The 27,513-nt window shown below is 42.3% G+C and overlaps 1 protein-coding gene across 1 annotated transcript in view; it reads left to right on the forward strand.

The window, feature by feature from the left end:
• Positions 1–25,006, forward strand: part of LOC124184939 (RNA-binding protein MEX3B) — a 40,834-nt gene extending 15,828 nt beyond the window's left edge. The window contains exon 2 of the mRNA XM_046575192.1: positions 23,922–25,006. Coding sequence (XP_046431148.1) covers positions 23,922–24,901 — 980 coding nt within the window. The 3' untranslated portion in view covers positions 24,902–25,006. The remainder of the gene's footprint in view (positions 1–23,921) is intronic.
• Positions 25,007–27,513: the final 2,507 nt, after the last annotated feature.

The following is a 27,513-nucleotide window of genomic DNA, read 5'->3' on the forward strand; positions in this document are numbered from 1 at the left end:
GAGATGACGATGGAGATAGAGATAGAGTTAGAGATAGAGATAGAGATAGATAGACAGCGCAATTGGTTCAAGTGCGATTTACCACAACCATTCGTCATGCGTTGACGGCGACTTGATATCTGGATGCCACTGCTGCTGCTGCACTCATACCGGATATTAATTCATCACCCAAAGCGTAAATGTGATTTTCCGTGATTGTCGAACGATTTCACAATTTATTATGGCATAAATTATGGGATGCTTACCGGAGTCACGCAATTGTTTCATAACGAGTTTCGTCAATATTTAACCTGTCATTTACTGGCATCTATGATTAATTGTTTAATTATACTTTTAGGAAAGAATCAAGTCTCCTTTAGAAAATTGTTAATTTTTTAATTAGACACACGTTCAATGTAATCGACGAACGACGCGAGTTATAATATTTATCAATTTATTATTAATTACTGTTCCTTTCGAACGTAATCATCCACAGTCGTGATAAATTTATAATACCGATCGACGAATAGCAATGCGAATTATACGTAGCTGCGTTTGCATGTGTCTTGCACACGGATTTAAATGGCAACGATCTTGCAGACGACAAAGAAAGGCGAGTGCATTATATTTACATGGTTTGAAATGAAAAAAAAAAACGACAAACGTTCGGGTCATTGCCGCGTTTGTTGATCCTTTGTTTCTTTGACGTTAAGCGCCAGGGAATACCTGCAACACCAAACACCAACACCATGATGCAGCGGCGGCGAACGGCGAACGAACCAACGGTTCGTCCTCGCTGTACATTCTGCACTATTATTAAGTTCTCGACATCGTTTATTTGTGTCTGCCATTCACTCGGTTGAAGAAGTCTGGTGTTGTTATACCTTTTTCCATATGTGTTATACCTACACGTGGAGGGACAACCTTGGTGCCGCCGCCGCCGCCGCCGCCGCCGCCGCCGCGGAAACTCTTTTTTCCCCATACGCTAGAGCAAGTGCAATCGCTGGTGTTTCACCCATGTTTCCCGTGGTGCGTGTTTGTCATTACACATTTGGAAATATTCTAGAACTTACGGTTTCGAATTTGAGGAACATGTTTTTCTTTTTATGCCTCAAGACGGTGCCCTGGTCGATTTCGACGTTGACGTATGTATTTTAAAATATCGAAGTCCGTGTATCTCAAATGCGAAATTGGGCTCGAAAGCCTCATTCTACACACAAATTCTTTTGATTAAACGCAGGAATAAAGAAATTGCATGAATTCTACAGATTTATTACTGCGGTTTCGTACAATTCACGCCATTTCTGTATTTCTGTATCAAATGAAAATGTATTGGAGTGTTTTTCTTCAGAATTGCATATGGAACGGGGCGGTCGAATCCTTTTTTGTGTTTGAGATACACGACATTTGGGGAATTATATAAAAAGGTCTGCTGAAAATTTGTTTTTGCCGCATTGATCACGAACTATATTTCGTGATTATACGTATAGTCGAAAGGAAAATATTGGTTACCTCGATTTTCCAAAATTGAAGAATCGTTCTATCGAAAATGTTTCTTATTTCTTCTTGTAACAAACAAATTCAATACGATATCATTCTGCCAACGAAGCTTAGACTGTTGTTGTTGCACGGTGCATGGGGTCAATTGCGCGATTGCAGAATTACAATTAGTCTTTTCGACGCGTTGTTTTCGTCGCGTCGTCGTTGCCTCGTCTTGTAAAAGATTCACACATCGGTTACCGGAACGGCAACTGTCGCCTTAAGTGCGGGTCCTCAGAATCTTATTAATATACTTTGGGTCAGCGCCACGGCAGTAGCTAACGTCAATTTACATGAGAATTTCAAGGAATTACACGAAGAGAGTGAGAACGCGTTACTTATTAGCGGATATGATTCGGAATGGAGATTAAAAAAGAGCGAAGCAAGACCTCGGTTCGTTACTAACTACGATAGCTCTACTGGTTCTTTTTACTTTTTGTATTATTTGCGGATTTTTTTTTTAATTAGTATACCTAATAATTATTCTGAATGTTTGAATAACGCGATAGACGAAGGTCAGTGTATAATGCGGCAATGCTTATAAAATCTTGAGATTCCCGGAGCTACGAATTATTCCAATGCCTCTCGAAATTCATACTAGATTATGACTGTAAACTAGTGAACGTAAATAAAAAAATTATCTTGTACTGAAATATTTGAAAAATTAAGTATACTGAAAGTTCCATATTTTACGATCACCCTTAACGTGGTCATCGAGATACGTATTTGAATCTTTGCTTCTCGTGGTCTTTGGAAATCGCAAGAAAATTATCAACATGGCCGTTTCGATATTGAAAATTTTGATGGTAACTAGCTACGGGAAGGACAGGAGGAATTATCATCATTGTCATTCGTCGAGATGCCCACCTCTCGCGTTATCTCATACTCATTGTCAGCCATAAAAATGTCGCGTGTAAGCAGCAACTGCAACTGCAACTGCTACCAGACTCGTCAATCTGTAACTTCCTGCAGCAGCGATAGAAAATTGAATAACGCTGGTGTAAGATACGACAAGAAAAATTGGGCTCAACTTGTATATCGAGGACTCGAAGTAGTCGCGAGGAGAGATACGATGCAGACGATGGAGGTGCATGGCAGCCTGCATCAGCGGAAGACGCCAGTGCGTGTCGAGAATTTTAATCTCAATTCATTTAGTCGGTGTTTGTTTTTTCCATACGTTTTTCTACGCTGCATTATTATACATATGAAGAGTGAGAAGGGGGGAAAGACAGAGAGAGAGAAAGAGAAAAGCACCTCTAACTGCCGCGGTTCTGTACCAACATTTCGGTAAAATCTAGCCTCCTTTCAAATCTCTACATTTCATTTCAATTTACCTTACATACCTTTGCCTTCTTCTTCCTTTTTGTCGTCGGTTGTATTTTTTTTTTTTTTTCTTACGCTCTGTCGTTTTTTTTTATGTAACATACGTGACAATTGACAGACGTTTTCCAAGAATCTTCAGTAGGTATAACGTGTTACTGTGCGTGGGTAGAAGGTATGTAGTAGCGATATCCACTGTCCGACAGAGTTCCGATCAGCTTTTTCAATGTCCGAAGCGTACTCAGAAAATTGTTTGTTGATTCGAAACACGCGCATCGAGTTCATCGTTGACGTATGAGGATGTGTTCAAATTTACGTTTCATTATTTATCAGACTTTTGACATCGTTTATTCAATACGAGTAAGTTTCAAATTTTTTCCCTCGATTTGATGAACAAATTTCACTTGTCAGAATAGATTCGAAATATAACTTTATACTCGCCGCAACCTTTAGTAAAGATTATACGATGATAGAAAGAGATGGAGAAAGCAGTACGAAAAACAGGATCGACGACCGAATGCAGGAGTCCTACAAGGTGCGGTGTTGAGATTTCAATCGCTAGCGTTTAGAAGTCGACGTATTATTTTTTCTCTTTTAATTTTTTTCTACGCGTAGGCTGCGGAGTCGAAAAATTATTATCTTTCTCCGAACAAATAACTTTATCTAAAGTTTGTCTAGTAGGTTGGACTAGGTGTCGTACTCGCTCACAATCTGGGCTAGTAGGGTCCGCGTGCTCACGATGCCGCAACCCGGGTTCTCTTCCTCTTCTCATTCTCATTCTCATTCTCGCTCCGCCCAAAGAGACGAATGAGCATCGCGCTGCGGTCGGTTCTCGAAGAACGGCCGATAAAACGTGAGTCGCCGCCCTTCTTCGCTACCCTCGGCGACTCGCGGCCGGCTGAGAACCACTGAGAAACGTTGAATCGTTGAACCACGCAGTGGTTCAGTGGCTCCAAGGCCGGAGGTAAACTACACGGGTGTAACGCTCGCTATGCCGGCCCTCTTTATACACCAACAACGAACGAAGAACCTTCTGTCTCGCTTAAGTCTAAACCGGGCGAAACTCCGAACGGGTAAGGCGAGTCTCGTCGGTCCCTCGTTGTAAGATACAGAAATATGCCGACGAAATGAGAGTTTCGTTGCTCACGCTGATGCTAAAAACTGCAGGCAAGAGAGTAGTGCGGCTCTCACCAGAGCTCGTGACAGTTTAATACTGTAAATTCTAAGAAAACAGGAGGAATTTATGGAAATGAGATAAGAAGTAATTTATGCACGGATTGTTGTTATTGATATGGAAAACCGGAAAGAATTGAGACAATTTGAATATCTAGACATTTTCGACGGTTATGTGAAATGCGAGCTATTAATTATTGGCTAGGTTAACGTTGGTTACGTTGAAGTGACGGAATATCGAAGAATCGTCACAGTTCTGCAATTTCAGATAGATTTTTAATTATCACGGTTTACTGGATTTTATTAAATCTCGAAACTGCAGTATAACTATTTTATCATAAAAATGTATCGTTGATCCGACCAAGTTTTTCTGTACCCATCTTCTCGAACATGTACGTTACATTGCGTAAAAATATATTTCTATAGAATGTTAATTGCGTAATAATTGCAATAATGAGCAAATGTAATAAGATACCACAAAGTTCTTATTTTCGAGTTTATCGAGGAGAAAAAGAAAATGTACAAAACGTGAACCAGTTTGGTCCACTCTGTGGTTTGGTGCGACAGCTCTTTACCGACTTCGATGGACACTCCGCCATAGCAGGGAGAGTGCCTAAACCTTGAGAAAGGTATATCGCGAGGCTTAAGCGAGACCTTCCTACGAAAACGCATACAAACATAATGCGGCATCCGACTGGCCCTCGGCCGCCAAAGTACAACTAGCGGTTGGATCGGTATAAGTTGAACGCATTCCGCCACCATTCCTTTCGATCCGATTCGATTCCTTCTGTGTAGGTAGGTAGCTAGGTAGGTTGGTTGGTTGGTTGGTTGGGTGGTTGGTTGGTTGGTTTGTTTGTTTGTTTGTTGACTGGTCGGTTTGTGGGTATGAGGTTAGGTCCGTGCAGTGACCACGGATGGCAAGGAACGGGTCGGTCCGTCTGCAGCGCCGCCGAACCATTTTTGGAATGAAATTTTATTCGAGTATGACGAAGGAGGCGCGGGAGCAAGATGCTCGAGACTTTTGTTATTGTCTCTTGGGATTGCCTGCGCGGAAGATATTGACGGTTTCATGTACCGAGAGGAAAATATGGTGCATCCATCGTTGTGTAGTACTTCTAAGGTCTTGATTTACAGAATTTGACTTACTCAAAATCTTGTAGTTTCGATCTCTTCTTTTAGTGTATACGCGTTGAAATTCTCTGATCACGTTGATGTTTAAAAATTGAGAAAAATTGCTGTGAAAATAGAACCCGAGTTTCAACTTGGTCTGTATTTTGAATCTCGCATGTGTTTTCTGCACGGGTAATATAAATTGCACAAATTTCAATTATCGGTATTTGAATTGACCGTCCGAAGATATCAAGAGTAAATTGTACAGACACCACCATGGCTGCAGCTTATAGAAAAGGGTGGAAAAAGATTATGTTTTTCCGTGTTTGCTCCGGCGTGAAAATCATCGACGGTGCACTTGCAACGACCTCGAATTATTCAGCTTAACCGTGACCTATCGGCAAGGGAGAAAGGGGGGGATCCAGGTTTGCAAATGTGTGTAGCATTCGTCGGTCGAGCGAATATTTCGCAACGAGCTCGTTCGAGACGTTGTCTGATGACATGGTTGTCTCGGTCTCAAGGCAGCTCCCGCCCACCAACGTTCAAAGAGATATTCCGAAAGGTTGCAAAATTTACGTAACGTTTTTTATTCGCGTATATGCTGTAGTTTTATAAGGCGTTACATGGTTGAGGCGTTCGGGGGAATCGGAAAATTTTTGTAATACCAGAAAGCATTTTTTCTCCATACCGATCGAGATGTTCGACGTTCAGAATATTATAACTTTTTTTTTTTCTGTGATATTGTATTTAAGGCGTTATCAATGAATTGCATTCCACAGAGTAAACGTTTCTAATGTTTAAAACAATGTTGACGGTTTCGTAGTTTCGTAGATCAGAGAAAATTCGGGAAACTTAAAAATGTTGCGATTATCACATTTAACACGAACAATTTTAAATATCATTCAATATGGAATACCGTTCAAAATTCGTTTCAAAACATGATCCCGTACCACGTTATACGCGTGCGTAATTGTGCGTCGAAGAGATTCGGGAGGCATCCAAGAAAAGTCTTCACATTTCTTGAATCAACGTTAAAATTATGCAGTGAAAAATTTTTGCGACCCGGAGTTACCGGGCCTCTCGCGTTCCATCTCGGATTATCTTTCCTCTAACCTCGTGCCTGACGCCGCTGCTGCTGGCTGCTACAAGGCGAGGTCCTCGAACGCGGGATCTCCGAGGAAATTCTTTCTTCGCTTGGTTGTGAAGCAGGTAGAAAGAGGTCCAATTATGCTTGGTCAAAGATGCGTATACCCATGCTTGTGCCCTATACCTGCCGACCTCGTCGCATTCTGTACAGTGTCGTCCTGCAGTGTTCGGCGTTGGTGAACTCCGGTCCCTGTTATGCGTTGGCAACGCGCATTTGCCTTGCGTTCGGCCAGCCATGCTTCGAGTGGGTATATTGTATTATTTTTTTCACATGCGTATACACCATGCCTGCCATCTCTGCGGACCGTACAGCTTCGAGCAAAGTTAATCTGTTGGAAGGACGACCGACCACTTTTGAACAAACAACAAACTCTCACGGTTCATTCACTAGACTTACGTCTCTTTGATGAAAGCGTCTTTTTTTTCTCTCCCCCACTCTGTAAGAGGGGGAAAAAAACTATGTGGGAAGATTAAATGAGGTGTAGTTTGGTTAAAGCTTGTAAGTATGTTAAAAGAACCTGGAAGGAAACGTCCCCGTTTTCTTAGCCTTGAGGTGTTAGTAGACTACCTGTTTGGTATTATCAAAAATTCGTACCAACACCTTCAACGTTTTACGTTCTCGGCGTATCTTGTCATGCCGAAACCATAATATCGACGTTTTTTTTTTTGTCTTGATAAATCGAAGCTCATTTTGTTTCTAATCGAATACAAACTTGAAAGCTTGTACGTATATTGGTTTGCATTCATCATTGTTCAAAAATCCGGGCTATTACTATCATTATTACCCGTGCAAAATAGCAAATATCCTCTTTCTTTACCTAGATTTTTATAATCTTTTCCACACCAATTACACTAGCAAGTTGAAAATCTGACGAAACTTTTACACACGTTGATTGAAGTGGCAAATCTGACTAAAACAGTTATTATCGATGTACTATATTACAAGTGAGGCAAGAATCAATAAAAATAACTTGCATTTAAGCGTTGTATACCAATAACTGCCCGACGTCACAATTGTAACTTCTTCCGACCTCACCTTATGATATCGGGCCGTTAGAGCGTAGAATGTTGGGCGAGGAACGCGAACCGAGCCTGGCCCATTATTGCACATTACATTATATTATTACACATTGACCAATGTTGACAGAACTTGTCACGGCATTACGTTGCAATACTGACTTCACGTCTATTACCAAGCACGGGCCGTTTAACAACCAGCGGCGACCAATGTTGGCCCAGCCCGCTGCCGATATCAGATTTTTCCACGGGATACAGATGCATCGACATCAAAGGCCATTGAACAATCACAGCGTACCCTCAAAAGGTGAATCCATCGAGTTTGAAATCCTTCGTACTATTGTTATCCCTTTGTGCTGTTTCCCCTTGTGTACAGCATAATGCAGAACCGACGAATCCCTACAGCTGCGAAATCCCTCGACAGAGTGCAGGACGAAGATTAAAGCTGATCGAGAGATCGCCTAAAGTATCACACATTTGCGCCTGTATATAGATGAGTAAATATAAAGCACTCGCGCGCGCGTGTGTGTGTGTGTCGGCCACGATGTAGCATGACAAACGAGCCAGAGCCGCGGTTTTGGGGCTCGGACTGACATCGTTATCCTGAAGCAGCACAGGGCGGCCACCCTTGAGCGCCAAGTATTTTGGGGTTCGCTAGAACCGTTGCTGCCATATTTACTGCCGCAGATCCTTCGAATGGTTTCCATAGAAACCAATAGCGTAGCAAGAGCTTATTTTTCCTTCCCTCGGCAAACTTTTCTTCAAGTACCTACCCTCGTTGTCGTCCATCTTCGTCGTATCAATCCATAATCGCGATACGTAACTACGTAACATGTTCTGGACATGTACGCGACGACTGGTTTAGCAATAATTGCGATCACGGTTTGTTTATACGGAACGCTGATTTACCGCGAACCAATAAAAGTGGATGTAGGTTTAAAGCGACGTGTTACAATAAGGACAAAGTCGCATCCCAGACACCAATATAATAAGCGTAACCTGTAACTAAGAACGTGTGGACAGAAAAAATATACTATGATAAAGAAACTTGTACACTTATGGATTTACACGCGTATTTGGACCTGTACTCACAATCAGTGCACATTACCACGGTACGCGGTAAGTGCTGCCTGCAGGAGAAGATCGATTATACGGGTTAATTGATCCAAGTAACCGCCGAGGTAGGTTCGGTTTGCGCTCTGGTTCCCACGGGATCGGCATCAACGACGGTATGGAACCTGAAAAGAGTACGTTGCCTACCTTGGCAATCGCGGTCGCTCGTTATACCCGGTGACCGCAGGGGATGAGAGGTGGCGGTTGGACAGTCAGTCAAGCAAGCGGGCAGGATAGAACCCTAAGCGGGAAAACTTGACTTCAATTCTCGCAGGGAAAGTTACCACTGGGTGCGTTGATCGTGTGTGTTATATCGAAGTAACCATACACCGACCGGTGATTCACTATTAAGTCAATATAAAGCGGGGTTATGAGTCGCGGTCACGTTTAAGGGTTGCTCCGTATTTGATCGATACATTGCCGCGTTTCCTCTTGTCGCTCTAAGAATTTACCGTCTACTTTCTAGATCGCACGCGACACCCCGAGGTTTTTTCTACACTGGTGTATTATACCGTAGGAAATTTTTACCAAAGTCCTCCAAGCTCTGGGTTCATATTCGAATGTTTGACTTTTTAAACAATTTTTGTCGATATGTAGTCAATTTCAGCAAGTTAACCGAGGGAAAAAGAAAAACGCCAGCCGATCTTCTATTCATTTTACCACCTTTCCAACATCGTTCCGTTGAACCTATACCATTAACTCAGCCCTGCTCGCATCCCGTTCACCTTGGCTTCAGTCGTCGCTGATAACATCGAGTTGCGATGCCCTATCCCTGACACGACAAATTCGAAAAGGAAAGGTGTCTTTTTTTTCTGATGGCGCGATGAGATTTCACTATCGGTTTAATCGCAGCCCGGAAAGCAGTCCGAGGAATCCGGAGTTCCGATGAAATGTTCAGGGGGTTGTTAGAAAAACAGAGGATTTCATGTTGAAACAGTTTTTGCGTCACGTGCAGAGACAGAGAAACCCCATTTTGTTTGCCTTATCAAATGGACAATGAAAGTAAACGTATGATTACTATTTTTATCCAGCTTGAGAAAAGTTGGGGAATTTTGTTCTTTGTGACGATCTAGCGACAGCGCTGTGCGTAGAAACGGACTGCCTTACAGCCAACAAATACACCGTAATGAATGCATGATGTAATCTAGAATTGATTCCCACTTTGAAATATGGTGATAAAACGCTCTGCACGATTTTACAGCTGCATAACGTCAAGTTTGCGTATAGTATATTTTAGACGTGATCATCCAGTAGGAATAGGAGGGATACGTGTAAGTTCATATACCATATATATAGTTCGAAACCCTTATTTGTATGTAAATACAACATACGCGTGTGTACATAAATGCATACGTGTGTTTCTGCCGCTGCAGCATGCAGTAGTTTTATCGATCGAACGTTGAACGCTCGTTTGAATGGTATACCTATATAGATCGTATTCGGGTATTCCAACTAATCGTAAAATAGCAGAAAATAATTCTTTCATTTCTGGTACGTTGCGCCAATTTGTTAAAGCATCACCAGAATGGGAACACAAATGTACATTTCCAATTTTATCTGTTTAATACTCAAGAACATGCACGAAGTATATACTTCTATCGCTTGAAATATCGCAGAAAATATCTCTCTGCTACGGTATTACACGAATAGCAGCAGAGTCGAATCCTGTTGTCCATCTGCCCCGAAACTACCCTGAACTCGAAGAGGGCGACGTGGCGTTGATGCGAAGGGAAATAAGTAAACTGCAAGACGTGCGCGGCGCATTAAATGCACGTAACCTACCTCCTCGGGCTTGCAAGTTATTCGCACTGCCTGGTCGAACCGAGTATGCACCGAGTTCTCAAGGCCTCGAGCAGACCTGGCGGGCGATATCGCTATCGTCTTGTATTGCGGATCGTGCATATAGCACGACAAAGGCTGTTCCATAAGCGTAAACCAGCACGCGGTTGGATATGCTTACTCGTCATTACCTTGGTTATAGCGTACTTATTATGAATATGAGATCAGTATCAAAATATCTGAAATTTTCGCGTGGTCGATTCATGAAAAATTTAGTGCCGGATCAGTGAAATCGGATTTAGGGAATTTTTGGTTGTAATTTCAACCGTTCCTGGATAAGTTTCGCAGGACTTCGTCACGGAGTGTTGGAAGGTATATTTAACATTTCAAAGTTGTTCCCTCGGCACTCAAGTGTCGGGTGAAAATTTTTTTACGAACAGTTGTAAATACACCAGCATATTTTGGGAGTGGTTAACAGCTCGGCGTAAAAATCGATTCAATTCTTTTCTCCTGGATATATGTGCGTATAGGCACGCACACACCGATTTACGTAACTCTGGAAAATGCGCTGCCGACACTTGTGCGAGGGTATATAATAGTACGGCGAAAGCGAAGGCGAAGACGAGAGAGAGACTCCGGTCTGGTTTTTGTTCCCTTCTGCTAAAGCTGTGTCCGCTGCTGCCCGGCAAGGGAATCCATAAATAACCGTCGGTCAGAAGCGGCCCGTATTATCGCCAGCTTCAGAGAATCGGACTGTACCTCTGCAGCGAGAATCGAATGATAAAAGAAGGAAGTGAGTTGAAAATGATGAGATAGAGATGCGGGGGAAGTAATATAAACACTGTGGTTTATAAGGAGAAATTTTCGGATTGCAGGAACGTTCCGAAATTCATTGAGTTATCTTTATACTGCTTATTTTATGAGTTTAATTTAGGTAAGTGCAAAATGTTATTTTGCTAAAGGTTACTTGGCTAGATTCGCGTACTTTGGATACATATAGGTTACGTGTGAGGTACGAAGCTGTCGCCAAATAAGCATGCATTTTCCATATCGTATAAGAAGATGTACAAGAACGACCTGAAATATCCTTGGTCGGCAGGCTCGATATTGTATCACTGAATGTCGAATGTTTTTTGCGTTCCTGTTTGTTTGAAAAAATCTGTAAAAAATGTATACATGTTTTATAAGGTATCAAACATTTCCTCGATAAATTACGTGAACATATCGATGACGGTAAATGAAACTGGAACAATGTTCAGTGCAAACCTTTTTCAAAATCGAAGTCGATGAATGAAATTACGTTCATTTATACATTTTTAAGCTAATACTAGCTTGTTTTTTTTTTTCTTAAATTGTACCATATGTTCAACTAGGCATACTTCGATACTTGAATTATATTCTAAGAAATGTCTGCAAGATTATCACGACGTTTGAATTTTGTCGGACATTAGCTTCCTGCTTTACTCTTGTGATATAAGCTTCGCGGAACAAAGACGAATGATGAAAAAAGGATGAAGAAAGGCACGTTAAAGTGTCATGTGGCTCTTTGTTGCTACCATACGATCTGTTGAGACTCAAATTTCTTCCCCCTTCCTCAGTCTTTACTTGAAGAGCTCTGTAGAACTACGAGCGACGTGCGGGTCCGCACTCTTTACGAGAGAAAATAAGGTTAAGTGGATATTTACTGACGTTTTTTTGGATCAAGTTCGTCAAGGAAAAAAAAATCCGAAACATGACGGTAGCTCCGATGCAGCGATCACAGTTGAACAATTACAAGGTTAGCTCCTTGCCTCTAGGAGGTCTGAAAGCCTGACTTGGACCTGACAGGAAAGTTTGATCAAGGCCTGGTCGGAAAGCCTTACAAACCTTGGAAATATATGGGACGATTCGAGAAATTCGAGTGCCCTGTAAGGTAAAAAAGTGCGTGTGATCGATGAGAAATTTTTTGCAATGCGAGCTTTACCGCCATCGTATTACTAATTTTTAATATTATTTGCTTTAAACAGTAATAGAACCCAGAGTATGAATCAAAAGGTGGTAGAAGAGAAAAAATCGTTGAAAAAATCTCCAACAATGTTATTTTTGACAATGACGATGAACGCGAATGAAGCAACGATAATAGAAATGAATTTCAGCTTTGAATAACACGAGCTAAGATGTTAACAATTTGACAAAAGGCTTTGTAATTAAACGGGAAAATTAGAAAACATGAAAGGGATATTCTAAGAGCAGAGACTAAACAGGGCTAAGAGAGAGAAATAAAGAAGAGAAATATTTATGAATTTAAACTTTCTAATGTTGATGTAGCTAATCGTAAGTGTTTTTAGGAAAAATCGGTATTGCGCAACCTTACGATTATCTGCGGGATTCAGTACTGCAGTAAATCGAAATAAGATATCGTCCATGAAACTCAACGCCTGCGAAGTTACTTTAGAATAATCGCAAAACGTGACGATTTTTGTCCTAATGTGTCGTTATGTTAAAATTCAACTCGTCACGCGACAATGCGTCGCGCCAGTCTATTGGAGCTTAGAGGGTGGTTGTCTGATATTCCGCTCGCCGCTTACACACACACACACACGCACACACACACACCCTTTATCCCTACCCGTATGTATACCCAACAATGCTGTTTTATTTATATTATACACGAGGACCTTCGCGCTGCGCGGGGTTCGGAATCGATACAATCTCACCATCCATATTCTCAGGCTCTGGTAATATTTCTCTCCCTTTCCCGATCACTCGGTCTTCCTCTCTCGTTTTTCTCCTTTTCTCGCGACAGCTGTAGCTAGGACCACGGCACAGTTGATACACCCCTAACGTTGAGTCATTCGCATGGAGCCGGTGTTTGTCTGCCGTCCCTTCGGTAATCACCCCGTGGAAATATAATGGAACCCCACAGGCGCGCCGCGGCCGCGGGGTTGCAAAAGATACGGAGTTCTCGATCGGAAAGGGGGAGAATTATCGAAACGTCGAGAACCGAACGCTTCGACTTTTCGTAATTTTTGTACATCTAACGATGGTAACGTGAATTCGTTGTAAGATTCAATTGAAACTTTGGGTTCGTTGAGAATCTTCGTTGAAATTCCAGTTCAAAGACAAGATCGTATTTTTTTTTTATTTATTTTTTATTATTATCACTGCAATCATCTCATACACATATTCGAGCACATATTTGTTCTACATTCTAAATAAAAGTAAATATTTGATCTCAAGTGATGATTAAATATTACACGCCTTTAATAATTGCATTTCCTATTTTCTGCGATTAATTTCTGTGCATTTTGCAAAAATAATATCTTCGTTAGCAGTAAAACAATATTTGCGTATAATCGATAAATTCACGTGTTTACGCACCTTTGTTGTATACTTTTATTTTATGGGAACACCGCACGAAGAATATATTATGCCTACAATTCCTTTCGCCATGGGGAAAGACGCCTACTGATAGGCAACCGAGCATGCCGTCAGAAGGCAAGTAGAGAGTCGGGTTGCCTCTTCGTAGGCGTTGTTTTTTTCCTCAGTGTAACTTGCAGGCATGTGTTGGTCTACCTACGGGCTCTTTGAAATCCAATTTTTTGCACTAATTAACTCAAGTTTTAACATTTTTTTTTTTATTGTTGCCAAAGTAGAACGAGTGACTTTTCTCAACCGTTGCAGAAAAAGTTTCCACTGTAAAGCTTTTCGAGTATTGCTCTTTTAGAAAGTTTTGAAGTTTTCACAACTTTTGTACTGCCGATAATTCCCACCACTTAACCCGGTGTACATAAAGTATGGATGGTTATCATAATGTGATCTAAATCTGTTGTTTTTTCTGTTATATACAGCAAGTTTAGCACATTGAAACAAAAATCAATGTATCGTGAAGTTCGGATCTATAAAGTTTCGTCGAAAATTTAACTTTAGTTAGGTACATGAAAAAAACGTGTTCTTGCTTTAACCCTTTCAGTCACTCAATATTTTGGCCTGAATTTTATTATTGGGGGGTTTTCGGAGTCGCTGATCACGAATCCGAAGTCTGAATTTGATAATTTTTAAATACAAGATGGCAGATCCAATATGGCGGATGTAAAATGGAAAAAACTATCAAAAGTCGACGATTCTGTCCGAAACTTGTAATTAGGGGGTTTTTGGAGTTATGAAAAGTAACAAAGATCATATAAAGTTGTAAATAAAGTGTGAAAAGGCTAGGACACGTAAATTTTTGAGGTAGGAAGCTGAGCATCCCACCGTGACTGAAAGGGTTGAAACGAACTACTCTATGGTATATTTATGGTGGATATAAAACTACGACGTTTGTTGTTTTGCAAGAGTACTTTGCACTTTGGCAGTCATCGGTATAATCGCCGACGCCTGTCACGATGTAACTAACGAAGGCAGGACCCGACATACGGATGTAACGACTGCACCTACGGCTCGATAAATAATATCCGCTAGTTTCTCGAGGCTGCGGCTACGGTGACGGCGTCGGTGTCAGTGGAGTTCAATCTTAATATAGTGTCGACCCCCACCGACGTGCGTCCGCGTCGCGTCGCGTCGTTCTTAACTTCTTCTCGCACGCACACAACAAGTCGAGGACATTGCGTGGCTGCCGTTACCCACGTTCTTGCGTCCAATGCACCGCGGCCGCGTGTCTTCTTCCGTCGTCTGCTGCGGACTCGCGGTTATTTCAGAGGCGTCCGTCCCTCCGCTTCTGGGCCGGTTGCATCCGCGATAAACGCGACAACCGGGCGCTGCAGCGAGAGTCTGCGACCACCACCGCGACGCTGAGAAGAGAGCGAAGGGAGAGCACAGCGGGAGCGTCGGATGGTTCCTGCGGGTGTCATCGATCTATTTGGAGAACAAGAATCTCCGGCCTCTCTGTCGACGGGTATAAGGAACCCTGGCGTGTGCTCGCCAACGAACCCGAGAGACCGTGCCGATTCGTTCGAAAATCGAAACTGCGTCTAAATTAGACTCTTTCAAATCAGAGCGATGAACTTTATTTTCTTTTTTTTTTTCTTTTTTTTTTTTTTTTGCCTCAACCAAGGTTCGAATATTTGTTTTTGCTGTAAAAAAAAACAAAAAAAAAATCATCCCGATGTGTTCAACTCACGTGTGTATGAGAGGTAACTCCCTGCAGGTGACTTTTTCCTATTTAAATCTAAAGTGGCAAAAAATATCCTTAACACAGTTTCTCGAGGAAGTTTCTAAAATAATTGCAAGCACCTTATTATTTTACACGAACATAATTTTGCAGATTAGCAAATTATCTTAAAATTTCTGTATACCTATTATTTTTACGTTAGAGCAACCTGAAGCCGAATTTTAGCAAAATCAGATCTTCCCGTACTTTTTGTTCGAACGAGCGGGCTAAAGCCGAGCTCTCAATATCTACGAAAACAAATATGTTATTATTTATATTTAGATTATTCTCGAAAATTGTATTTTTTTACACGTTACTTAATTAATCAGAAATGAGTGACACGGTATGGGGCACTGTAAAATTTCAGACCTTGTTCCAGCAAGAAAAAAACGTTGCAATAATCTAAGACAGTAATATATATCGCATCGCACGTTTTGCTTGTACGGTTCCAATAATGAGAAATATATGGCAAACGAGATTAAGTGATACATTTTTTACAACAGAAATTTTGCAAACCTGTATTATAAAACTTGTCTGTATGATTTCACAAGATTATACCTGTACAGTTTAGGATTTTGGTGTGCTTTGTTTTGTCGTACCTCAAGAACGGCGATAACGTACTTTCAATCAATTACAATTTTTGTTTTAACACGACAATATTAACCCTCACCGTGGTTTGTCTTTTCTTCCTTTTTTTTTTGGCCATCATTTCTTGTTTCTACAGATGTATTCATTGTGCTACTGAGAAAGAATCATCGGGATGAATTGAAAGAAGAAAAATGTTGACTCCAAATGCAACCGTTAGAAAACATTTTTGATTCAGTTTCTCCGTATTCTCGAAATTTTGCGGATCGAAATGTCAGTCTTTCGGAGTAAAAACCGAGCCACCCCGACAGGGGTGAAATTTTACCCAAGAAAATTTGAAGAGCTCTGTCTCTCTCTATCTCTCTCTCTCTCTCTCTCTCTCCAATTCTCTAAAACTTTCTCTTATCCACATTTTCTGAAATCCCGTTAGGGTAGCTCGGTATTTACTGCGCAAAACTTATAAAGTTAAATTAGCTGCCTTTTCACAATATTTGCCGAACCCGTAATTCGATCCGCCCATTTATCAAAGTCCATTTCACACAATGATACACCTAACTCCGACTATAAAGAAACCGTCGTACACCGCGTATCGCACATAATCTGTACATATTTTGTCACACACATTTAGATATATACAATCTGCATAGAGTCTGTGAAAAGAAAAAGGAAAGAACGAAAAAACACACGAGCAATATCACGCAACGTGCAGCAGTCTTGCTCTGCGATATGCAGCGTATTTGCCGAAAGGCAGGCGGAGGGCGAAGAAGGGGGGGGAGGGATGGATAGATGGACGGACGCACTGCGGCTGGGGTCCATAATGGCGGGCCTCGCCGAGGATGCTACCACCTATGCCTGTACGGAGCCTTGCTTGTGGAACATTTGCGAAGCGGCGTCGTGGCACTATGCCATTAGCGATGATACCAGCGTCGTCTTCGAGTTGTTCAAATTGCTCCGAGGTGACCTGCGGTCAATGACAGCCTGCTGGTCAGTCAACCGCCGGGTTCCCCTGCAGCCCGAGTCGGCCCGCCCTGTCAAATGTCACAATATCCGTTGGCATCGCGCATAATGCGCCTCGTCCCCGAATGCTGTAATGTAAATGCTGTAATTTATTGCCCGGCTTTGCTTCACACTTTGTACGACTTTAAGACGAAAGGTTAGGAGAATTAAATGTCCGTGAGTAAATGCTGGAGAAGTTTTTGAATCTGGCGATAAGCGCGGCATATTCTTGTTCTGTGATTAGAATAGTATAGTGCGTAAGAGAGAAAAATTTATTTGTCAAATTTAAACCATCTACGACGTTGCAAAAAATTTTTTTTCCATTATTCATATCATGAATTTCGCGATGCGTTGAAATTCGTTACGTAATATTGACGGTGCAGTTTTCGGAAAACGCGTTATTTCGGAATTTTGGAATGTTAAGTAAACAGCAATAAAGCATATCGTAATCGGATTTTCCCATCTCAACTATTTCGAAGTTATTTGACATTTGCAAAAGAGTACCTAAGATTTTTTGTCAAAGTTTCGTTACGTCAACGTTACTCATCGTCACATTTCAACTTGATCACACGCAGACATTGTAAACGAATTATCGGTTGTTGTGTCTCTACTGCTTTAGCCATTCATTCCGCTCATAACCTGATATTGAGAGAATCTTACGTAAATTCATGAATTTCTCACTGTTTACCAATTTCCGTGCCATTGAATCTATACCTACGGTCACGTGGGGACCAGTCAACAATGTCGCAAAGCGATCGATGACAAAGTGTTCCCGGTTCAAGGAATGGAGTTTAGTTGGCCGGTTCTTTCTTTATTTCCCTTCTATTCTCTCTCTGCCTTCGAATCGAACGCTAGTCGATTCTCGTTATTATATACACATAATTACAGTTAAATCCTAACCGTTCAATACAAAATACGTATCGTCGCACGTCGTTCGTCGTACACGTCGGTTATCACGTGTTATTATCTCGTGACTTAGCGGAACGATCGGGGCGAGCACGAGATATCGGGCTTCGCTCGTATTTATAATACATATATAGGATCGCAGCCTCGGCGCTGTCGAGAGCCGGAGCAACGCGTTGTGGGGGTGTTGGCCTTCAACTTGACGCAGTAGTATCACTGACCTGCCTGAGAACGGGCGAAGCGCGGCGGCTGCTGCCGCTGCTTGCCGCTGTTGCTGTTGCTGTTGCCGTTGCCGTTGCTGCCTGCATGCCTCGCGTGGTCCACCGGACGGCGGACAGCCGAGTGGCCGCGACGCTCTCTCGGATGCGAGAGAGACGGAGAAAGAGAGAAAGAGAGGCGGGCGTCTATCGCGCGGCACTGTTTCAACTCCCTGCAGCAGCGTCCTAAACAAATTTCCTCGACTCCATCGGCTTTCCGGGTGAAAACGCGGCACCGTGCACTTCTCTTGTCTTCCCTACCTTCCTCTCTCTCTCTCTCTCTCTCTCTCTCACTCACTCACTCTATCACTCTATCTCTCACTCACTCACTCTGCCCTTCGTAGAGGACTACAAAAGCCGAGAATCTCTCGCAGTTTCAGGTCAGAAACTGAAAAGGCCGTTGAGGAATTCGATGGGCGTTCTCTCGATCCCGAGAAGCATAATCGCTCGGTTCTCTATGCTGTTTCGACGTAGAAAATCTGCGTGGTCAGGCTTTTTCTTTTGATTTTTTTTTTCTTTGTTTCGCTGCAGCTTTGGCCCCGTCCCGACCTTCCGCCCACGACGCTTCTGCTTTTCCAGCTTAGTTGGCCTATTTCCCCTTTGTATTACCTTTCGCCGCTCGTATCGCCAACTACCAGCAGTTCCCACAATTTTAAGATTCGATCAAATTTTATTCTCATACTGCGTCGCGATGGAACTGAAGTTGCTTAATTCGTCACACGAACAACGCACGGCTTCTCGTTACATCGGATATACGCGCATTTATCGTGCTCCGCCGAGCAACGTACAGACAAGGTTGTCGGAGATAAGAAAACTCCTCGATAATAATAATAATAATAATAATAACAACGAGTTCAACCTTGGGTCGGATACAGATGCGACTTGGTCGATCGGAGCGATGCCGCGGAACTCTGGCGATGCTCGTTCAAAATCACATTTTTCACTCTCTGCACACACGTGTTGATAAATTCGTTTACTATACCGTCAAGAAATGGCGAATTTTAGCAGATTAAACATCCAACCGCGCATGCGGGAGCTTTTTCGAATTTTCATCCGCAGACTGGCCATCTCGAGTTTCAGCTGTCAAACGCGGTTTATGGATGCCACGCATTGATGCAAATTTTTTTTATGTACCATTTCGGCGTACGGTAATATTCATTAGCGTCTTACTCTTCCGGTTAATTTGTTTTCGGTCCGAAACAATGTACGAGTTCAATTCTATATGAATTATGTGACCGAGACTGGCGCGAGAGAATAGGATGCATTGTCACATAATTCGTATAGAATCAAAGTAGTATTTTTCGAACCGAAAACAAGTTAGCCCGAGGAGTGAGGCATTAACGAATAATACTGTAAGAGTTGAATTGTTTTTCGCATGCACAGAATCGGGTATTCAGCCTGCTGAGTTTCACAGTTTCCTTTCGGTACCTACCTACCCTGATTCTCGGAAATTTTCATCTACTATAGAATTCACCAACATATGCGAACGTTTACAAGTTGAGGAATCTCGCGTTTCTCTCATATGTAAACTGTTTCCTGAAAAATACAAAATATGGGTCAGGAAGTCACAGCACAAGGGGTGATCACCACGATCATATTCCGGAAACACTAAATAACCTTCAAAGAAAGTAGCGAAATGATGGAATGGGCTTAACCAGAAGGCACACACACACGTCCGTAGGCGGTGGTGGCTCTACGTTACACACGCGAAGAGTTGGCGTCCAAACTTAACAGGCTGGGATCATCCATCGCGTGCTTCCCATCGTCGAGCCTCCGTCTCTCTCCGTCTCTCTTTCTGAAAGCAGAGCGACCACTTTTCGAGAAGTCCAAGCTTAGGCATTCGGTGCAGCGTGCAGTACGCAGTATTCAAGACCAGGACTGCAGGAGAGTTTACCAGCCTTTCTCTCTCTCTCTCTCGCTCTCTCGTCCCCCGTCCCGCATACGAGAAGGAAGAGAGAAGAGGAAGAGGAAGAGGAGAGGAAGACGGAGAGCGAGTCGCGCCGTGGGTAACGCAGGGATCCGTGGGCAGGTGAACGTGCATCGGAGAATAGTGCAGCGGACGGCGCGTCATGGCGAAGAGGAGGGGGAGGAGGCGTGGGTCGTAGACGGTTGAAGGGCCGCAGCCAAGGTGAGGTGCGACCGACCCGAGAATCGGGACCTGCGGCACGAAGAAGTCCGACGACCAACTACGCGAAGAAGCCCGCGGGGCTCTCTCCGCGTGGCCATTGTCCGCGAGACTCTTGGCTCTAGATGTATAATTTTTCATTACTTTTGTTGTACGCTCGCCTTATATACCGTATTATATGCACGTGAATCACACCGACCCGTTCTTCCAGCTCTTGGCATACATCTGTCTGTTTTTTTGTTTTTTTTTTCTATACGTTCTTTTGGACGAAGGGAGATGTAAACAAAAAATTCACACAGTGTTACGAGGATATGGTTTGTTTTTTGTTTTTTTTTCTTCAACGGATTTTCGAGATTATAGTTTGAAGATTATCATAACTTAAATAATGTATGCGTCGCATTACTTCCACGGTTCGTATTATTTGTTGAAAAATATAAATTTTGTCAAGTTCGTCATCTTCCATATTTCTATTTCCGAATAATTTAAATCACTGAGGTGGGATGGTATCGTATTATTTACAACGGAAGGAAAATTAGAAAATGATGTGTGTTGATGAAAATACAATGGGCCGAAAACGACTCGTTGAAAAGTTCGTCTGACTCCCAACGTTGAACAACATTTCACGGCGCCACCTTTTAAAAACCATTAAAAGCGGTACATATACCACGTAATTCAAGAAATCTTTGTTGGCGATGCCAGCGTCTTTAAGACCTTCCTAATCGTTCAACAATCCTAATCGTTCCTAAACCAAAAGGAATCTGAATGAAATTGCAATCGAATTGACCCGCACGTACAATCACATGGATGGTGTAAAAGATCTCGTACATGCGTGTGCGCCTGGTCACAAACACCTGTAAGCATGCACAAGGTACCTTCAATCCGTGGAGCTATAAGGCACGGTACGACCGCACCAAAATATCAGAGCATGGCTTTTCTCTCTTTTTCTCTCCACTCCGGTCCTCTGCATACATACTGTACGTAAATATATTGTATATGTATAAGATAACAAACAGTCTATAGTCTGTGGCACTGCGGTGTGTTATACGAATGTTATGAATGAATGGGGACAACGGGAGTGGCGTTTCACTATATACACGTGCTTTAGAATACAGGAGGCCATACACCGGCCTGAATACGGCAACCAATTCGGAGATCTAACGAGTCCGCTGTCTCGGATCGCTTGAAATATTTATAATACAGGAGGCAAATTGGGGAAATCAATAAAACTGTACAAGATGGCGCAAAAGTAAACACACGAATATAGGAGGAAATGACGTACTGGATAAAATAGACGGAAATTCAGTTTACACCTGGGGCATAAATTACGAAAGATAGTTTACAAAATCAATAATAACCTAAAGCTAATTACAATAGAAGTAAAGAAAGAGAAAGAGAAAGAGAGAGTGAGTGAGCGAGTCGATGGTCCGGTGGGGGAAGGACGGGGGAGACGGAAAGAGTGAAAAAGAATGAGAGAGCAAGAGAGACGGGAAGGGAGTGGTTCACCTGCATTGCCCGTTCAAGGCCAGGTAGTCTGCGAGCCATAGACCGGGTCGAGACCTCCTTACTTATACTCGGCTCCCTTTATAACACCATATAAACTGCATCCTGCGAGGATCGGGATCTTCTTCAAGCGAGAGACCAGCCGACCATGGAATCGAGGAATCCCAGAAACCGGGGAATAGAATTTAGAGAATTTTTTTTACAACATTTTCAATTGTTACAGTTGCTACAAGATTCTAGTAAAATGCGCGCCGTTACAGTAACGGTTTGAATAATCGAAAAGAATATCGCTACAAATGTCATTTTAATTTTGCACCTAGACAATAGTTGACGATCATTGTATGGTAAATAAAAATTGAAAATTGCTCTCGGTGCAAGAAGTGCAGACACACAATTGGTTTGTATTAATTATTAACCTCGGCTTTTTTTTTTTTTTTTTTTACCTGACCGCGTTCAGGTACCGGTCAAGTACTTCCGCAATAAATGAAACAAAAAGTGGTTCTTCTTGCGTGCAGAAATTATCTCTGCAACGAAATGTGCTCATTTCGAAACAAAGACGAGCACGGATGACTCGATACGCTCAATATTTCGCAAAATCGCTTGATTCCGAGTAACATGAATTTGAAAATGGGTAAATCATGCCTTTGCATCCGTTGAAATTTCGATGAGAAATCACACGGCTACTTCACCGTAATCTGGATAAAACCATACTTGTAGCTAAATTTGGATACATCAGAAAACTATTCTCGGGACAAATGTTTGCTTTTCTCCGAATCAGTGCGAGGGAGAGGAGTGGAATAATAAATAAACAAAAAATCTTCCAAATATGATGTCAGTCGCTGATTGGACGTACGATATATCTTTGGAAACGTTAAACACGCACGCGTGAATGGACGGATGGATGGTTATATGATACACGCGGATAGATAGGTGGATTGATTTACTTGAGACCAACGTCTGTTGTTTCTATTATTCTTCCCTAATATAGCGGGTATTTTGGTACATCGACAGTTAGTTCTTCGACGTCTGTGTGTACAGGGTATATTTTTAGGCCTCACTCCCCAGCTTTAAGATTACATCTACGTCTATCCGTACTTGCGTACGAGTCATTTGTAATAGTAAATGCCTAATAGCCTTTACGTAATTTTTTTTTTGTTCCTGTAATGCTTGCAACGCGCTTCAGGCGCCTGTTTATACGAATGATATTTCTGTGAAAATATTTGAAACTTTACGACATATTTTATATTATACAAATTTATACAAATTTGTCACATAAAATATTTCTCTTCTCGTTGAGGATGAATGGCCCTGACCATCCGAATCGAAGCATCGGAAAAGAGAAGGATCAACAGTATAGTAAAACTCCCTGGTGTGTAGTTGAAACGAATCTGAGCAAATGCGAATAACGCTAACGAATTGTAAGATATTAACAATTTGAAAAAGCGTTTCATCATCAGAACGATCAAAATGAGTAAGCTCAAGTGGTTTAGTCTGTTGAAATGTTTCAGGCTTATAAAAACGATCGAGAAATCTGCTGTAGTCTCTGGTGATTCTTACGTCGAGGAAAGTAATCCCAATAACATCAGAATGGGATTGAAACCACCAGAGTTTGATCGTTTCGAACGTTACAATCGTATACCTAAAAACTTTTCTTAAATTGTTGACGTATCTTCGAATTAGCTTGATTTAATGGAATTTGTTCAGATTCATCCTTCCATTCGTGTTCTCCGTCAATGGGGTGGATAACATTTTAGAAAATCTTTTAAACTGCTTTATCTCAGTCAACGTGGTTTTGATTCGGACAACGGGGCGCGTTTATTCTTGATGCACCGAGAGGAAGCGATGAAAATTTAAAAACTGAGCGGCCAACCGTGCACAAGCGTGATAATCGAATTCTATTAGTCGGCGAGATAAGGCTGCGGTCAAGGATAAAAGTTTGCCACTCCTTCGATTATTCGAGATTTTCTTACCCTGAACAAACGTTCGTCGCCTGCATATTACAAGCAGTATTTGGCACGCGGTCAGGATGGCCAGCCTGCACGAGACGACGACAAAGGCACAAAGCTCGCCCGGTTCGCCAACTTTCACCATTCCCTCTGCGCGTATCAACGTGTAACGCCCCCCGCCGCCGTTTTTCACCGAATATGAGAGAATCGGTTGTCCGTTAAATCTGATTGTGGGTAAATTTTGCGAAAAGCACGACTATGACGACGAGAGATTAATGTTCGGCAATCCGTTTCTCCTGTTCCAGGCTGCAAGATCAAGGCGCTCCGCGCGAAGACGAACACGTACATAAAGACGCCGGTCCGGGGAGAGGAGCCCGTGTTCGTGGTTACGGGGCGCAAGGAGGACGTGGCGAGGGCGAAGCGGGAGATCCTCTCGGCGGCGGAGCACTTCTCGCAGATCCGGGCGTCGCGGAAGAGTTCGCTTGGAGCTCTGCTCGGCGCCCCTCCAGGACCGCCGGCCTCAGTCCCGGGGCACGTGACAATCCAGGTTCGAGTACCTTACAGGGTCGTGGGTCTAGTAGTCGGGCCGAAGGGGGCGACGATCAAGAGGATCCAGCACCAGACGCACACCTACATCGTGACGCCGAGCCGGGACAAGGAGCCGGTGTTCGAGGTGACGGGACTCCCGGAAAGCGTCGAGGCCGCGAGGCGCGAGATCGAGGCCCACATCGCCCTCCGGACCGGATCGGGCCCAGGACTCGAGGAGGCGGACCTCCTCGGCGCCCTCTGCCTCGGCGGGCTCGGCTCGATCCTCGGCTGCCTCGATCCGCCCGGTTCCAACGGCTCGAACGGCTCGAGCGGCGCCTTCTCGAGCAGCGGGAGCTGCAGCAGTTCCTCGAGCAGCTCCGGGGCCCCAGGGCTTAACGACCTCGTAGCGATTTGGGGCGCGGGCCTCGAGCGGGACGAGGGCCTCGGCGAGTCCCCGTCGTTCGAGTCCCAGGCAGCTGCCTCCTCGATCTGGTCCTTCCCCGGGGTCGCCCTGCCTTCGAGACCCTCGCCACCGGCCTCGGCGAGCCCGGCCTCGCCGACGGACTCCCTCCTCGGCGGGGGCATCGGCAGGCGCGAGTGCGTCGTCTGCGGCGACAAGGAGGTCACCGCGGCCCTCGTTCCCTGCGGCCACAATCTATTCTGCCTTGACTGTGGCAACCGCGTTTGCGAGAGCCCCAATCCGTGCTGTCCGGTCTGCTCGCGACCGGTGCTTCAGGCTCTCCGCATACTCTCATAAATGACGCGAGGACGCGAACCCCCCACCCCCCTCCAATCATCCCTCGCCATGTATGTATAACCTTTGTCGAGCGATTTTCCTCTACGATTGTTTATTCTTTTTTTTTATTTTTATTTTTATTTCTTTTTTTTTTTTTACTTCCCGTTCGAGTAAAAATTATAATTCTATTCCGATTTCATTATTATTATTATTATTATTGTTATTGTTGTTGTTGTTGTTGTTTCTCGTTGCACCGCGCTACGTCGCGTCTCGTTTCGGTTCGATTGGGCGTTGTTTTTTTTTTTTTTTTTTTTTTTCTTTTTACCTCTGATTAGTTTCGATCATAATTATATTTTGTACGTTTATTATCGATAATACCACAAACATCGCCGAGACGAGTACCTATAACTGAGATATATAATAGTATTATGAGATTCTCATGACGCTGTTTGTGTGATTATATTCATACTTGTAATGTAGGGTATATTATATATACATGTATTCACATATAGCATCCAATCATCATGTGCGATATTGTTGTCGGGTGATAATGAAAACATTGACCAAGACAACAATGATTATAATGTACGCTGTAAAATTCGTTTTCACGACGAAAGAACAACAACAGTAAATAATAAGCAAACGACAAAAACACATACGCATATATATAGAGAGAGAGAGAGAGAGAATGAGAGAGAGAGAAAGAAAGAAAGAGAGAAAGAAAGAAAGAAAGAGGGAGAGATATATACGATACACGGCAAATAACTAGCCTCCCATCGCCAGCACCGCGAAGCAAACCCCCCCTGCCCCCCTCTGGCAGAGGAAAAAATTAATAATAATATTATTGAATACGGCAAGTTGAAAAAATAAATCAATAAACAATAAACAATAATGAGAATGCTGCCTCCGAGCAATGGAAACTCGCGCACAATGTAAAATATTCCTTTTCTAGAACCGACGAACAAAAAAATTATCAGAATTCAAAAATATGTATGCATATATACACATGTATATATACGTGTATACATGTGCGCGCGCGCGTGTGTGTGTATGTGTACACACACATATATATATATATATATATATATATTTAATTTAATTATTAATATATATATATATATATATATATATATATATATATATATATATATATATATATATATATATATATATCGCATAGCCTTCGCAACGCTGCTGCCAATAATAATTACTAAATACTATTGGATTATTATGTATGGATATGCGTGTAATTATACATACATGTATACATATATGTGTGTATGTACATAGTACACAGCCACACACAGAAACTTACACACAATATATGCATATTATATGTGTATATGTAAAATACCGTTTGCAGGGGGACTTTATGAACCGTCGCTGCAAATTCCCGCCACAACCCGATACAACGAAATATATAATTAAATATACGATGTAATATTACGATAGATATGATAAAATAAGGTGGTTTGAAAAAAAAAAAAAAAAAAAAATTACAGTAACGACGACGACGACGACGACAACCGCGACGATCACGTTGACATATTACATGGGCGTGGATAGTGGGTTAACAACTCGTTGTTGTTGTTGTTGTTGTTGTTGTTGTTAATATTATTATTACTGTTATTATTATTATTATTTTGTACAGCAATGTACTGTATTTTCATTACTTCGGTGGTACATCTACTTACGACGATTCTTATTATATTCTCACGAAAATTTCCTCTCTCGGAAGGCTTCGGCGAAGCGTAACAAGTATAGTATTAGTAGAAGTAGTAGTAGTAGTAGTAGTAGTAGTAATAACAGCAATAACAAACACTCAAGTAATGGTAATTTTTAATAACGGACATTATCTATATTTGCCCCTGATCTTTTTATTAGTTGTTATATTTTGACTTCAACCGGATTTCGTTACTTTTGTTTTTTTATTATATGTTAAATTTTTCCTTTACTCTCACAATAAGATATACGATCTGGCGATGCAATAAGCGTACCGATACGTACGCGGTCAAAAGAGAAAAAATATATATGTATGGGAAGAAAAAAGAAAAAAATTGAAGAAAACTGCAATCAATCCCGGTTATTATTTTTTTTATTTTTTTCTTACCGTATATTACTATTCTATTATACACGCGTGGAGTTGCACAGCCGCTGTTTACTTGTTGATGTACATTATTTCCTGATCCGGCCGATTTATACGTTATATTTGTAATATTGAAAAAATAGCGATCATGTGTCAGCTTAAAAGAAAATCTCGATTTTTTCATTCCATTTAAATCTATTTTTTATATTACCCATTATTTGTTTACATGCATATCGTTTGTACACACGGTACGGATAGTTTTTTTGTTCCTTTTTTCTTTTCTACTTTATTCCAATTCATTTCCACCTCATCTCGAACACACAATTTCTAATGACGGTGAAATAAGCTGCAGCGTGCAGTGCGACTCGTCGGCAACACGATCGCTGTATTTTAACCATCCCGCTTCTGTCACGATCGTCGACTATACATGTCACACGTTTATGACGCTCTTTATACACACATGTCCCCTCCGCACGCGGAGTATTAAACATTATATATATATCTATATATATCCGATTATTATGAAATTGCATACATGGTTCGACAA

This window comes from Neodiprion fabricii, chromosome 6 (assembly GCF_021155785.1).
Source record: "Neodiprion fabricii isolate iyNeoFabr1 chromosome 6, iyNeoFabr1.1, whole genome shotgun sequence".
Lineage (NCBI taxonomy): Eukaryota > Metazoa > Arthropoda > Insecta > Hymenoptera > Diprionidae > Neodiprion > Neodiprion fabricii.